Below are 16,685 nucleotides of genomic sequence, written 5' to 3'. Positions count from 1 at the left end.
TCAATTGTAAGTTACAGTAATCAATTTTACATTTTATATTTTCATATATACCATTGCCAATACAATTAAAAATTGTATCTGTTTGGAAATAGATTATATTCAGGTTATTAGTTCTGGATAAAAGTGGTTATTTTTACAGTAAGCCTAAAACCTTACAATATTGCAGTTGAGTACATGAGATTTTTAAATATATATAAGTGTATATAAAGAGAGTTGAAATATCTAATATTTTAAAACAAATTTATATCTAAAATTATAAAAGGAGACTGCTCTGTTTTTTACTTCCTATTTACCTCTCTGATGTTTGTAATACTGTCTGATTTAGATTGTAATACTATAAAAATATTTCAATAATATTCTCTTTGTAAAACTGTTTGAAAACCCGTTGGTCTGTGATTTCCTTTTTCTCTCTAGAATACAATGGTATAAACCCATACAATTGCCAATAAGGAAGATTGCAGTCATAGAAAATTTGGATTTAACATTCAATTTAAAATTGGATTTCTGTTATGTTTAAAGAATCACAGTTGTTTTTAACTGTGCATTGAATCATAGCTTAGATTGAGATGCTGTTTACTTATCAAGATTTATATTTACATTGTAACACTTAACAAATCATAGCTATGAATATTACAATTTTTCAATAATAAACTTGTCTATATAGTAGTTTTTTTTTTTCCTTTCTTAAAGAGTTTAGGACCCTTATAAAAATTATTTGGAAAATCACATCTTATTTGATGGCATTAAAAAAGCTATTGTTTGGTAATGTATGACATGACTTATACTTTATGTTTATCTTGTTACTTCTAATTTTCAAACTACAATTTTCAAATTTAGTTTGGTAGCACATGAACTAAGCCAGTGTCTTGAAATTCTTATACAGAAACAATGAAGCTCTTTAAATTAAAACGAATACCATAATGAATTCCATGAATTCCATGTTCACATACTACAGACTTTATTCCATGTGGACTAGTCTCAGCTATATAGTTCATAAGATTTGTAGATCTCACAACAACCCTATTAAGTAGGGCAATATTTGCTGCTTTTAATTTGTGAATTACCTAGAGTTTTAAAATCTTAACCAAGATTACTGGCATAATTTATGTCAGAACTTATGTTTCAACTTAATCCCTCAACAGGCTGCACTTCTTACTCCAAATGGTGATAAAGAGAACACCGGTCATGAAAACAAAGTGAGTCAGAATGAGTGAAAGAGGAGTTGAGGTATGTGTTCTATTTTTACCAATACCATGAAAATTTTAGGCCATCTTAGGAATGCATAGTTCACAGCTGTGTTTATTAAGACTATTCCTGGTTATTCTGTGGCAAAAATGCCACACTTTTCACCCATTTCCATGGACTAGATTGAACCTGGAACTAGATGACCTTAATTGTACCAGTGGCCTTAACACACTCTAAGCTGATATTCCTAAGGAGAGGCGCATGTAGAAATGCGGTGCATTCCTCCTCTGCACTTTTTAGTTCCCTTCCACTTTTCTGTACAACAGATGTGGTTTCTAGGTACTGTAGACAATCACTGCCCTGTGAATTCCCACTTACTCTACCTTCTAATGGATTTTAACATGTTTGTTCAATTAGGAGCTATCACTCTATTGACCATTATGTGAGAGAAAACAGAGCCATTTTTATAATAATGTAATAGTATCGAACATTTGTAAATCATTTTATGCTTTGATAATACACCAAATGAGAGAAAATGTGACTAAAAAAAGAAACACGATCCTGAAAATATTTCTGGGATACATATTAACTGGTGGAATATTTGTAAGATAATTTTGAACTTTAAAGCAAACGTTCAAAATCTTGAAATGTATCCTAAATTGTGTGTATACATATACATATGCCCCAGTTGTCTGTCACCCAGAGCCCCTATATGTCTGGGGATGGAGTTCCTGTTCCTAAAAAGGTAAATCAGGGGGCACTGACTTACCTTTTTAAAAAAGTGAAAATTTGTAATTGTCAAAGAATTTATGGGGGGTGGAATTCATATTTAATGGTAGCCACTGTTAATGTCATTCTCATCCTCTCGGTTGTGTTTTTCCTGTGTCAAATACTAATTAAATCATTGAGATTTGGCCAAAATTTCAAGATAGACCTACTACATTTCTAATTTCAAATTCATAGGAATGTCTTAACTACTAAATCATCACAAAAATAATTGTGTTGTACCTCTCAACTTGCAAATCCTTAATCAACAACTTTATTAGATTGCTTGATTAAAAACACTGTCAGAAATCCTTGAGAAATGAGAAATCCTTCTCATTTTCCAATATTTCTCCAAACATACCCCTTTCCCAAATCTATGTCTTGTCTTCCCTTTTATGAACTATAACACATTTATCTCTCTACCCTCTCTTATCAGTCATTGGGTTTTTTTTTTTTTAGATCATCATTGATTCTTTTTTTTTTTTTTATCTTCTTTCACTAGTAATAAATCTGGCTACATGTTTCGTTATAAGTTTTCTCCTCCTCCTATGGGTAAATCACAATGTGTTTTTGGACCAGTTCTTTTACTTTGCTAACATACTATTTCCAGACCTCTTGATCTTACCTGGCCACCAAAATACATAGCTACATAGCTGACACTGTCCTAGTGTACCTGATGCCCAGATACTGTGTTTCTTCATGTTATTGATCATCTTATCAATCTAGCCCCTGTAGCACTGGCTTTTACTTTTTAAGGATTTTATGTCTTCATCCAAAAACTTACACTGCCTCTCCATTATCATCTCACCTTTTTGATTGGTAGCCCTCTCTTACTCCAAAACTTTATAAAAAGTACTTTCTACATTTCAACTAGAACTTCTGTTACCTTCGTCTGACCGAAGGTGTCCAGTCTGCAGGTATGAGCTGAGAGTAAATCCTGTGGAAGGTGTATTTTGTACAGAGTCAATTTCTCAAGTAAGATGATAGAAAAGATCTGTTATGTTGAGAGCACAAAAGAATCTGAGTACTCAGCTAGATTGACCCCACTAACTAGGCATACCAATCTCTCCTCTATCCTTAGCAAAATTTATTTTTCAAGTCTTGGTCAGGGAACCTGTAGTAGTAATAATGACTGGCAAAGAATTTAAAGAGATGTATGTTTTCAGGGGGATGTTCAAGTGGTCCATCTGCAACTACTGGGAGAGGATGTGTGTGTGAAATCTGCCTATTTCCTCTGAAGTTTGGGGTTTGGGGTAGATGTCAGTCCTCCCTGTTATCAGCAATGACAGAGAAGCATTAATATACATACCTGCTTCCACACCCCGTGTAAGCCCCAAAATATTTGATAGTTTAAAAATTACCTCCTCAGCACCTCACTAAGTTTAATATGATACAAAGCAAAGCAGCTGATTCTTTGCAGTGTAATGAAATCCAATCCTACTTTATTTAAGAAGGAAGTTGCCAATGCACTTAACAGGTTGGCTGTTATTTCTCACCTGGAAATTGGGTCTTCCAAGGCATATCTTGAGGAGAAGTTACTTTATTTATAGTTATAAATAAGTATAAATAGACATTAGACATCCCTGTCTTCTAGCTGTGGTAACTATACAAGTCTGTTATCAATGGAGAAGGGAAAAAAGAGTGTGTGTGTGTGTTTGTGTATGTGTGTTTCCTCAGAATTGGGTAATCTTTTCTAACACCATACTGTTGTAGCTTTTGTCTTTGGAGTCATAGCCTGGAACATGAACCAGGTTATCCCCACTGAGTCCATTCTGGAAGACAGGTTCAGCCCCTTGTTTCCAGGCTCTGCCATTATCAACATTTTCCTGGAAAAAAAAAATGCACATTAGTAAGACTTGCTGTACTCCAAATCAAGCTGAGGTGATCTAGATTGGGCCTCTTCCTCAAAAAATTCTATTATAACAGCAACATAAATAATTCAAATTTAATACTTCTTTATTGATTACCTTCGTATCTCAACCCAGGTAGGTATTTCTAATCATAATAAAAAGTGCAAGAATGATTCCCTACTGAGCATTTATAATGTACCTTTTTGTGAAGGCATTTGTATATCTCTCATTTAGTATAGCATCCCTATGAGGGAGCAGTGTTCGCAATGAGGAAAGAAAGGCAAATGTGCACTTCAGACAGAGGTGTCTTGCTTCCTCCCTGTGAACATCAAGGTACCGTGAGCATAATGAGAACACCATATGCAGCCTTCCCTGGGAGCTTCCCTGGAAGCTTCCCTGGCAAAGGAGCCCAGTAGTGACATACTTAGTGTTCCCACTTTCAATAGAAACTGCCCACATCAATATAATTTATCAATAACTCCAGGAAGTGCTAGCCTAAAAGACATTTATCAACCACAAGGTAACTTGATTCTTTGCTTTAAGAAAGTCCTTAAAAGCTATTAATCCACATAAATGCTGCTTCATAAGCAGCCATCTCAACAAAATTGTTCCTTTGGGTGAAAAACCTCCTGGAACGGTAGGTTTCTCTCATTTAGGATGGCATGCTGCGGTTCCCCTGGAGAGCCTACACTTCCTATATCAAGTCAGAATGTTCAGTTTAGTCTAACCACAGCTAGTGGTGGTCCCTGTGGCCTTTGCTGATGTGACTTGAGCAGTGTCTCAAGGCCTTGTGTGACACACAATGTGACACAAACTCCTTGCTACTCATACCACTGTTTCTACTTATCAAGACTGACTCGAGAACCTTTATCTGTCTATATAACTATGAAACTGTCATATCACAAATCTTGTCCCATCCCAAGCAGAATCTCCCATTTAAAAATCCTCACTCAGCTACTTGAACTTATAGAGCCTCTATTACAATCTTGTTCTCCTTATTGCAATCACTATTAAAGTCAGCTTGATTTCAAATATATTTTATTATTGTGCTTTAGGGGAAAGAGAATAGTTGACAACTTAGGTGATATGCTCTGGATGAAGTATCCCTTTCCTGGATTACTAAAAGAGTGAAACATCTCGACTGAAAGATCAATAAACCATTCTATTTAAGAACAAAGAAAATATATATATACATACACTTTTGTTCTTAATCAGGCTGAGAAGACAGACTTACACTAGATCAAGATAACATTGCTTCTTCCAAAGTCCTACAGTTGTCAAGTGATAGAAATATGTTGCATGATAATTGTTCTCTTACCAGTTTTATTTTCATCGTCCCAGTTTTATTTTCATTCCTGCTTCACTTTAACCATTCTCAGAATCTTCCACTGGGAAACTCATCCTTACAAAACTCACCCTTACAAAAGACATGCCCAACTTTGCTCTCATTTGGGGTGACATGCTCTGGTTCCCCTAGAGAGCCCACACTTCCATATCAAGCCAGAACGTTCAGTTTAGTCTAACCACAGCTGTCCCTGCGGCCTTTGCTGGTGTGACTTGAGCTGTGTCTCAAGGCCTTTGTGTGAGTGAAAACTAGGGATTACATGGCTTCTGTTCTTCCTCTATCTACAAAATTCTTCCAGTGGATCTTACTTTATATCTCTACCCCATGGAACGAGAGATGTTTATGTCCAAGTTGCTCAACCTTGTCTCACCTTAGTTCTCAGATAAAAGCTGAAGTTTAGCAAGGCTAATAACTTACCCAAGAAAAGTAAAACATGGAACTGATATTAAACAGCAGAGGCATTGACTCTAAAGCCTATTCTTTTCCCTTTACACCACACGATTCCTCTGTTCCTTTTCTCATTCATTCATGTCTTTCAGAGAATTCACCCTCCTGGGGGCTCAAAAAAAATTTGGAAATTGAACACGTACAATGGCAACAATTCAGCCCTAAGGCAATTAACCTGTAGGGATATATATGTGTTGATGTAACGTAAGTGAAAGTTGGATTCTTCCAGGTCATAGCATTTGCTGCCTTTCCACCCAATACCGATTGTTGCTGATGGTTTCAGTGGTTGACAAAGGGAATGCCTTTGAATTGAGGCCTATTTTTAGAAGGTCAAACATCAGCTCACCTGCTCTGTCCCACTGTCATGCTGAACTCCACACCAGCACAAAGTCTTGTATTTCTTAGACCAAAAGCAAAATAAATTGCAAACGGGTCTAATTAGCAGTGGTTTGATGTCTTTACCGCTTTGGTGACCTAGTAATAAAGCAACAGATAGATTAAGTGGTTTCATATTTCCAGGACTTCCTCTAAGGATTAAGCATCGTTAACTTGAGAAGCAGGTCACCTCTTAATAGAAGGCTAAACACAGGCCTGGCTGGTTTCTAGACAAATATTGGTAATACTTAGAGCTATAGGAGTTAGGTTTTAAATACCCACACGCTGTCAGGTCAGGCAAATTCACAGTTATGAATTCAAACAAAGACAACATTTTGGTTCAGAAACATTTCTTATGAAAAATTCTAGTAGCTCTGTTGGCTGGCAGAGGGGATAGCAGGGATTATGTAATTCTTTCCTTTAGGAAACTCAGTTTTGAAGTCTCAAGTTTTAAAATCAGATATGTTAGAGACAATCAGAATATTTGTAAATTTGCAAGGATTATTTCGACTGTATTTTATTCCCTTCCACCCTCCAGCATCCTGCCTAGGAATACCAGCTACTGAACATTGTTTCTCACCTCCTTCTTATATCTTTACAAAGTACCACATCCACTTCTCATTCTTTAAAATCCTACTGTAGAACAAGAGGTATATTGCTATTCAAATCAAGTTTACAGGTAGTCAATGTTCCCCCTCCCAGAACCTTTGCAAATTTGGTGTCCTGAGGACTGTTCTCAAATACCAAATCTCTTAGAGTAACACTCTTGAATCTCATATCCACGTTAGCTTAATGTTTCCTATAAGGAATAATGGAGTGGTGTTACACTCGGTGATAAAATTCTTCCTAATTGCCAAACATGATGCATGTCCACAAGCTTTTTCTCACTTATTCTTCTAGAAACATATAAAGAAAAAGTATGTAGGCCTTAATATTTCACATGGAGACACTGGTGTATTAGCCCTGGGAAATCAGAGAAGAGGCAGGTCAGGAGTGGTCAGGACTTAAAGGGGGGACATAAAATTCTAGAAACCTAGGAATATAGTTTCAACAGAAAGGTATGTGTGTGGAGATAAAATAGGTTACATATATGAATCAAAAATTAGAATTTTCCATAGCAACTTGAGAGCTAGGAAAGTGATTGAGCTTAACTGATCATCATATAGAGCTGCATGATTCCTGACAATTTGGAAAGTAATCGAGAAACTTCTCTGTAACAAGATTAACTACCAGAAATAGAAGTCAGTAAACTTTTTGTTAAGGGTTAGACAGTAAATATTTTAAGCTTTTCTGGACAAAAGGTCCCTGTTGAAGCTAATCAACTCTAACTTAGGAGTGAAATCAGCCATGGACAATAGAAAAATCTATATAACCAACCTGTTAGGAAGCTGATGATGATTCCAGCAGCAATACATCCTAGGCAGCCCACTGCACTGTAGTAAAGGTAGGAGAGTGAATACCACCTGTCAGCAATTGCAGGTCTGTAGAGGAAAATGCATGTCACTGGTCTCATGAGTCCTAAAGTTAGGTCTGAGAAGTCAGGTTGCTGAGGGTTCATTTCAACACCTGGCATCTCAAAATCCCCAAGCTTAATCCCAAGCTTAATCTTTTGCAATTTGGTTTTTTTTTTTTTAAGGAATAGACTATAGATGAGTTGTGCTCCATATTCCACTCAATCCAATTCATCACTAAGTTTTAAATTTTGTATGTGTGTACTGAGTTAGAATTGCAGTGAGAACTATTTCTCCCATTTCATTTGTATCACTTAGTAACCAGATCTTTAGTAACCAGATCTTTCAAGTCTTGAAAGATACTTAATTCCAGTCATTATTCTGTAGGTACATCAGACATTACAATTCTCTCTGTGCAGCATTCATGAGTTCAGAAGATTTTTCAGGAAATACATCAATGGACAAGTTGAAAAGGGTAGCTCAGGAGAGAGAGGAGAAAGAAATGAGGGAAACTGATAACTCAATGAGATTAAGTTTATTTTTCTGACTTTATACTGATAAGATGAGCCTCAAGAATGATGAGGGCCATGTAAAAAAGGGATGCTAGGTCCAGTGAGCAAAAAGATAAATTAGGTAAATGTTAAAACCAAAATCGAAACCCAAATTTTTCTGATTTCAAAGCTCATCATCTTCTCCCTATACCATATTACCTCCTTATATTGGTATCATAAATTACTACTGCCAGCCAGAAGCTGAAGAGAAAACTCTTTTGTTAAACTCTCTATAGTTTGATTTAGAAGCTATAAATTTGCAGCAGTGTTCCTAACTCACTATGTCCACAATCTGTCTCCTTGTAGCCCACAAACTCCTGTGCAGATTCTTCGTTCTTTTAAGGATACTGTGATGTTCCCATCCACCCTCTGATGTTCATCCTTTGCTAATTTCTCTGTTTTGTACTCACCCCTCTAATTAACCCTTTGCCAGTTCATGCTTATATATACTCTAGAAGGCAGAGGGATGGCTATTTGCAGAAAGCCAGACCCTACTGGCCACCCTCCAACAGCGAGCACTGCATGGAATAACACTCACAGAAAAGGAAGATCTGTCTCCTCAGACCCATTGCTGAGGAATGCTCCCCACTTCTCTCACCTGGTTACCCACACTCTGGGCCTGAAAGTCCCCGGTCATGTCAGCATACCTGCTGGATAGCACTGGAGGAACCAATTCTGTGACATTTGCTAGGGCACACTGCTCTATGGACAAAGGCAATGGCCACGTCTTGGAGGCTGGTGCAGGGTAAATGAAAGCCCCAATGGCCACCCAAAATGACAAGGTGATTCCAGTCATGAGGCCGCCTAGTGCACCCTTAAAGGAAAACAAAATAATATATTTTAAAATCTTAAAGAAATCTTGAGGTAAGGAGCCCTGCACCTCTACGATTCTGACATTCTATCTGAATTCTTGGTCACATATCCTAGAAACAGCCCGCTCAAACTGCCTTCCTCCCCACTCCCACAGTGCAGCCTTATTTAGCAGCGACTTCTTCCTTAAATGAAGACACTGGAGAATTTTCTCATAGTCACTATATTTAGATTTTTAACAAGAACTTTTTCCCCTTCCTTTGGCTTCGTTCTCTTATTACTTAAAAATCTGTTGAAACTCCATACCTAGTCAAAGATTTCATAAATTTGGGGAAACCTCAGGTAATGAAATTACCAGTCAATTTTTATGCTATTAAAAGCTACTGTACAGGAATTCTTGCTTCCTCTCTCTTTCCAAGTGATTCTGAAAGAGAACAAAGGGGTAAGGTTCTATTTCTTGATAAGCAGCAAGAAGTCCATGAACCAAGTCTCCAGTATAGGAGACACACAGTGTTGCAGAGACCGGGAAGACAGGAAAATAAAACCTGGGTGTTCTGGTCTCCCCAAGTCTTCTCTGTGAGAGAAAAAAAAAAGTTTCTCTATCTACTCAGAAAAAGACTCCTCAGTAACAGCACCAGAATGTCTCATTCAGTGGTTTGCTGGCCTCTAGATAAGGGACTCATAAGATTTTGTTGTAAAGCACTTATAAAAATTACAGATTTTGTGGACTATGCTGTATCTGTGACAGCAACCAGTTCTGCCATTTGTGAAGCACAGGCATGGGCAAAGGTAAATAAAACACAATTACTGTGTTTCAGTAAGACCTTACCTATGGGACCTCAAATGTGAATACAGTGCTTCTATGTCAGTAAATATTAGTCTTCTTTTGATTTTCTTTCCAACCATTAAAAGACATCAAATTAGTTTTTAGCTTGCTGGTCACACCTAAAAGTGCAGCCTCAGCTGGATCTGATTTCAGTGAGAGGTTCACTGAGCCCTATACTACTTAAAGGATGGGTGGATTTAAAAAAAATGGTTCATCCTTCTCTGAGTTATGGCAGCTATCTAGAGAGCCAAGTCGAGAGGATTTGATCATATATCCACATTATATAGAAAGAGAACCATGAATGATTAGCGGGATCAGCAGTGTCAAAGGGGATAAATCTTCCCAAGGATATAGCTGTCCTATTGACTTTTATTAAAACCAGTGTATCTTCATAAGACAGCAGGGGAGAACTGACAATCCCTAAATGTTCCCTCTCTATCCATTCTCTTTATCTAGCCCTACAAGATTTTGCTAGACTAGTGGTCAATAGGGCCACGTACCCACAGAGAACAAATTGGCTATACCAGCACCCAGACTTTACCCGTCACCCAATGGTTATTTTAAAATAAGCATAAAGTCAGGTTTTCTGGAGTCTAAAATCTTTCTAAAAATACATATGTTTATTTATGACAGTGAAAATGCCCATTTTGCTAGGTTGGAAAAATATTTCTTAATAATCCAAATATTATTTTAATATTTTTAAATAAAGGATCAATTTAATTTCTACTTAACTACACAGCCATCCAACCAACTCTTACACAAACACGTACTATCTGCTTGCTCATCAACAAAATTCTAAATGTCTAGACTAAACCAGTCTTGTCTTTTTAAATTAGCTAATAAATAAGATTAGTTATAACTTTAGGTAACTTCATGAAGAAAAAGTAAAGTTTACTTTAAAAAAAAAGTTTTAAACTTGTGTATTTCTAAAGGCAGTACCTAGCTTAAATTTCACTTTGTGGATTCTTAAGAGCTTTAAACCCTAAAGAATCAATATTGAGGCTATTACACTCTTCACAACCTCCTCTTATTTATTTATTTATTTTTTCTGCTTTTTAAAAGGCTTCATTGAAGTTAGAAGTAGGAGAACACAGGTTCTATTTAGTTCTACCATGGAAAGGAGTCGACACATTTTTAACTGGCAAAGACAAAGTGACCTTCCCTGAGAGTGAGGAGAGCGAGACTATGGCTGGGCTTGTCTTAGCTGGGAAGGGTGAAGAGGGCTGCAGGTTCTTACCTTCCAGTTCACAAACGGAAACACAATTCCCAGAGAGAACAAGCCCAGCATGGGTCCTCCACACATGCCATGGATGCTCAGGGCAGCCTGGGGAGCAAAGCAAATCAGATGATGCCTCACTTTTGGGAATCCATGGCCCACCCGAGACCATCTCTCTCCCTTGGACCTGGGACAAATTCATTCTTTGGCCTGATGATTCCACTCAGCCATGTGTTTTGTGGAAGCCACTTCTCCCTTCTGGGCTCACTGCTAAGCATTGTATAAAAAATAAAAATAATATACACACATAGGTATATATCTGTTGACACGTCTATACATGCAAAAATGTGTACACACACACACACAGGTATTTAGATTTGGTCGAAATAGGTTTCCTTAAAGTGGCACTCATTGATTTGTTTCTATTTTCTGTCTTCTCAAAACTTTCTAAAATGGATCAAATAAACACATCTATAACTTACCTTTTTTTAAAAAAAGATTGATTTATTCATACAGAACTGGGGTATAGGCCAGAGGTACAGGAGCGGTGAGATGATTCACCAGAGACAAAGTAGGGAGCAGAGCAGGCCAACTGATAAAGTACATTGCTGATGGGAGCAGCAGGTGAGTCAGGAGAGGTCTGCCACGCCATGTGGGTCACCTCCAGGACTGGGGATGGAACACTTGTTGAAGTAGCTTTAGCTTCTTAGTGCTATATTTTAACCTGCTGCACCACCAGGGAGGGCCCTAACTTACCTTTTTTTATCAGTTATATTGAACAACTGTTCTAGTTTAGCTTGATAATTATCATAAAATAGTGTTACTTCTCCCTTCCCAACCAGCATAGTTCAAGAATTTTGAGACCTTTAGTTAGGACATGACATGACAGTCAGAACCATCTTTATGGTTCTGTCTCTTAGAAATTTAATGAATTTAGCAAATATATCTCCATCTCCCTCAGCCTCTAAGTTAGTGAATTGGCAGGATGACTTTCATCAAAATAATATGCTGTCAACCTTTAACCTAGTGCATGCTCTTATGGGGCATTCTACACATGTATGAGTGAGCACGTGCACAGATGTGTATGCACACAGAGGCACAGAGTTATTCTACAGTGTAGCCCCATCATGCAGCAGCCAGGAGCTAAGAGAGAGTGCTCTGAAGACCTTATCTGTAGCTCAGGTTTATCTGGCCCTAACTGAATGCCCTCCTGGAATCCTTAAAATTGCTGTCTTTAGTAGGATGCACTAACTACTTAAATTTTTATAGGTGAGAAAAGTTAATTGAGATGAATATGTATAAAGTTATAGTTCTAATGGCCAATTGAGAGATAAGCCAACTTTGTGTCTTAAAATTCATACTCTGTCTCCTCAACAGTCTTTTAAAAGAAAAGTTGAGAGTCTCCCTGGTGGCACAGGGGTTAGCCTCAGTATTATCAAGTTAATACTAGCCACTGAAGCATGAGTTCGATCACTGGCTAGGGAGGTGACCCACACGGCACAGCAGACCTCTCCTGACCACCTGCTGCTCCCTTCAGCAGTGTGTTTCAATCTGCCTGTTCTGCTCCCCACTCTGTCTCTTGTGAATCCTATCAAACACTTGACCCTGCATCTCTGCCTTACACCCCCATTCTTGAATGCATAAATAAATAAAAATAAACCCTTTTTAAAAAAGGAAAGTTAGAACATGAATTTAACTTGAAGTGATTGTGCTGAAAAATAAGCCATAAAAAGAAAGGCGAATATCAAATTACTTCATTCAGACGTGATTACAAAGCAAGCAAGCAAGCAAACAAATCTTTATATTCTGACAACAAAATGGTGATTACCAGAGCACACAGGAAAGGGGTGTGGGAGAAAAAGGTAGAGGGGTGAATTGGACAGTGGTAGATAGCAGCTAGTACTGTTGAAGGGTGGGGAGGGGATTATAATACACTTATGGAGGTGTAAGCCATACTGCTAAAACTTACATAGTGTTGTATGTGAATGCTACCTCAATTTTAAAATAAAGGAAGAAAGTCAAAGCACAGATCACTTTAATGGTCTTAATTTGTATATAGAGGAAAAAGTTCTTGAAAGAATCCATCACATAACCACACATATCCACAATTTGTCAAAACTTCTATTGGTAACTCAGAGACATTCTACTGCAGTTTATAAAAATGCAAAAACCCAAGAGTCTTCAGTCCCTCAACTGTAACTGCTTTTGTCTAAAGAGGTGAGCTGCTTGCAGTGCTATCCTTGTTTTTCCAGGTTAACTTTTAGAAAAGTTACTGCCACAGATAAATCATTTATAAGAGGAGTCAGAAGAGATAAAAGCAATACTTCTCCCCAAAGTCAATACTCAATTTACTTAATTTTTATTTTTAACATGGTCTCTGTTGATTGATAGCATTAATCCAGTTACTGTAATTGCTGAATGTGGCAGTGAACTTATTAGCTATATTATGGGAAAGGGAAGGTGTTTATCTCCCCCTGTAGGGAAGAAAGAAAATAACAGTATCTTGAAAAGTCATTAGCCTTTATACTATTGGGGGGGTTGAGGGGGGGAAGATCTTCACATAATAGGAAGAAAAAAGATTTAACAAGAGCTTGTGGGTTTAAATCTATCTATTGTTTGCTGTTGTCATTAAGCATGAGGGAAGACATCAAACTCAGGGAATAGCCTCCTTCACCCCGCAGCGGGAAGGCAGTAGTTAAGCCCATGTATTTTGGAGTTGGGGCAGACTTGCTGTGTCAGCATTCTCATATGTCAAGTGGGGATCATCACAAAGGGGGTTTTATTTTGGGTGAATATTCATTGTAGAATCCAAGAGAAATTTCTAGCTAGTGAGTCCTCTGAAGTACATAAATGCACCCTTCCAGACAGTGTCTCCTATTGTGATTGTATTTTTACTACTACTATGGTTACCTAACATGTTTCTGAAATCTGGATTCCTGAAGTAAGTACATTCATTATAGTACTGTTGAGATGTAGAAAACATCTAATTGATATTAAAAATATCCTGAGAGTCATTAAAGCCTTTAGCAGTTTGCTCTGATGGTTTCTAGATAATAGCAGAATGGAGAGAATGGGCTTTCTTGACTGGTAGCTCTGCAGTCCCTAATTAGCAGGAGACCTTTTCTGCTACTATCTGCCCACACCCCTTTCTCATCCTTTGCCCACATATGACTCTGTGACCTCAGGTTTAAAGTCTAACCGGTTATTTCTATGTAGATCTTCCCAGAAACTTCTGCAGGCTAACCTGTCCTGTGAATTTCTGAAAGGGAAAATGCAGGGTGCAGCTTGTCCTAAAAATGATTAACTTTGGAAATTTTCTCTCAGAGCATTTCACAGGGTGCATCTCCAGAACACAGTTTGTAAAACTATAAACTAATATGTTGAAAATGCCTTTGTTTAAGGAGTTCAGAGGGCTCACCCCCAGCAACAGCCATAAATGCACACCATATAATTGGATTAGTGTTGAGAACATGAAATTAAACCTGGCTCTATTCCTCACACGCAGGGGCCTTGGTTTCCCATGGAGCAAACCTGAATATGAATGCCGTTCCATTAAATTCAAGGTAGTCAGGCTATTTGGAAAATTAAATAGGGAAATTGTAGTTGCCTTTCTGCATCTGTCATTTGTGTTCATAGAAATGATTCAAATTCTCAGCAAATTAGATGTGATGCTACTACCCTTACAGTGAATACCCAAGGATTGTATTCACATGCAAAATATAAAGAAACAACAAAAGCAGAGGATGGGGGTGTAAGTGAGGGAGTTGGGGTGGGTAAGTGATTGCAGTGAACTGCGGTGGACGAGTATCAGTGCTTTGGTTCTGGGCCTTGTGCAGTGATACACAATGGAGAAGGCATAAATCTAAACATATAGAGTACTGTAAACTAGTGCTACCTTGAGAAAAAATAGTCTAACTCAAATAAAGAGTGGGTCAAGGAGAGAAAGCATTGCAGCCCAAGACATCAGATACAACTTGGAAATATATGCCCCATGAATGGGGGAAAATAAGTTTAACAGAACGCTACTGAGGTCATGAAAGACAAACCTCACCAGCTTGCCAGTTCTACTGCTTGGATGTGTATGTAAATAGCAAAGTGCTTCAAGGCTGTTTGTCAAGCCTCTCCTGACAGTCATTAGTAAGTGTCTGTTGGAGAAGGCACGCACCAGTTTCCAGTCACACAACTTCTCTTATGTAGACAAGTTCATTGCCATGGCACTTAACTTTTCCAAACTTAGTTCCCTGCCACTTAAAGTGGAAGTAATGAAATCTACGTAGCGGTCATTGAAGGATTACATAAGAGACACTGCTCTACTGGAATTCAGTCAGTGAATGACTCTATATTCTGATAGTAATTTCTATTTACTCATTTCTTCATGGAAGTGGCATTTATTGGAAATTGAGACCATGCCAAGAAAATATAAAGGATGTTCAAATTGTGCGAAGTACAAGGGGAACTGTCAAGGTTTAAGTAGAATCTCAATATTGTCTCATTAGATGATGCTTGAGCTTGATGTTTAGGGAGGGAAGGCATGGCCCAGGAGTCTTAGGTATAGAACTATGTCAGTCACAAACTAGCTGAGAACGAGTGGACTATTTTTGCTCCTTTTTGTAATCATGCCCCCACTGAAGAAGTGGAAACAGATCTTCCTTAACACCCCTTTGCAGTGACATTTTGTAGACCTGGTAGCGGACATGTGGGTGGGAGGGTGGCCCAGATAATTGGTAGAAGAGGTTCATGTCCCAGCTCTACCATGCTTAGTTGCGTTCATTTGGGACAGTTACTTTATATCTTGACTTTCTTAGTTTCTTCAACTGTAAAATGTGTACAATAACCAAGTACCTTTTAGACAAGTGATGAAGATTAAATGAGATAATCCATGTGGAATTATAAATGTCAATTTAGCATTTTTTTTTCTATTTTGATTAGCACTGTTACTTTCATTTCAGTTTCATAAATTCTATATGTGGACTGTAAGTGTTTCTAATTTTCAGTGTAACTTGCCACTGAATCAATTACTAATTAATAGCTTCTCCTGAAAGTCATTTGGTTGAAATTTTACCTATATGTTCCATTTATACCTGGTATCAGTGAGTCTCAACATTTGGAGTTTGGGGGAATAGGTAAAGCTTTAGAAATAAAAAGGGATGGAAACTATTTGTGAAATCAGGTGGTTTTCCCCCTTTTCATTACCTGCACGACGCCCCCCATGAGAGAAGCCGCCACAGCCATGGAGGTACACATCACGCCAAACAAGAGACCTGAAAGGAAGAGAATTTGTGACGATAGATAATCCAAATGGGTGTTGAAGGACCCCTGAGCACCTGTCCAGGGCAGTCCGAGGCATACCCCAAGGGAACCAACTCAATAAGAGCACCTCTCCTCTCAGTCACCACAAGACTCCAGAGGAGGACATAGGGGACATTTCTCCTGTGGACCTCTTTGTTCTAGTTCGGCAAAATGAAATAGAACCCAGCCTCAAAGATTACTTTTTTCTCCAGGATTTAAGAAGCAATGTGGAAACAATGAGAAAATGTAGAAAGGGCACTAGACTAATCCAGACGAATTCCAGCTCCATTTCCACTTCTCACCAACAGTCAGCTGAAGATGTAACTAATCTCAGTTCTTCATCTTTAAAATGGCTAAATACACAGCACCTTCAGGTTTTGCAAATCTGAAAAGTGTTTGGTCTTTTCCCTTAGTGCTTTATTTGTACCCTCCTTTGGGGCTTCTCACTTCACAGAAAGCTGGATTTGCTTACACCTCTAAGCCTGAATAGTCTCTGGCCCGCAGAGCCCTACACTCTGAGCTCTTCCAATGTGCCTCTAGTGTCAGAAGATCTCACTGCATTAATCAGCATTTAT

At 38.1% G+C, this 16,685-nt stretch overlaps 1 protein-coding gene across 1 annotated transcript in view; it reads right to left on the bottom strand.

Moving 5' to 3' along the window:
• Positions 1 to 3,623: 3,623 nt before the first annotated feature.
• The window catches only part of SLC5A12 (solute carrier family 5 (sodium/monocarboxylate cotransporter), member 12), a 40,925-nt gene continuing 27,863 nt past the window's right edge, over positions 3,624 to 16,685 (bottom strand). Inside the window, exons 10-15 of the mRNA XM_004683589.2 lie at positions 16,015 to 16,082; positions 10,843 to 10,929; positions 8,617 to 8,783; positions 7,345 to 7,448; positions 5,939 to 6,066; positions 3,624 to 3,776 (exon numbers count right to left, since the gene is read on the bottom strand). Coding sequence (XP_004683646.1) covers positions 3,624 to 3,776; positions 5,939 to 6,066; positions 7,345 to 7,448; positions 8,617 to 8,783; positions 10,843 to 10,929; positions 16,015 to 16,082 — 707 coding nt within the window. The remainder of the gene's footprint in view (positions 3,777 to 5,938; positions 6,067 to 7,344; positions 7,449 to 8,616; positions 8,784 to 10,842; positions 10,930 to 16,014; positions 16,083 to 16,685) is intronic.

Source organism: Condylura cristata, unplaced genomic scaffold (assembly GCF_000260355.1).
Source record: "Condylura cristata isolate star-nosed mole 26May11 unplaced genomic scaffold, ConCri1.0 scaffold00015, whole genome shotgun sequence".
Lineage (NCBI taxonomy): Eukaryota > Metazoa > Chordata > Mammalia > Eulipotyphla > Talpidae > Condylura > Condylura cristata.
The sequence above is the reverse complement of the archived record's forward strand: the minus strand, read 5'-3'. Positions and strand labels throughout refer to the sequence as shown.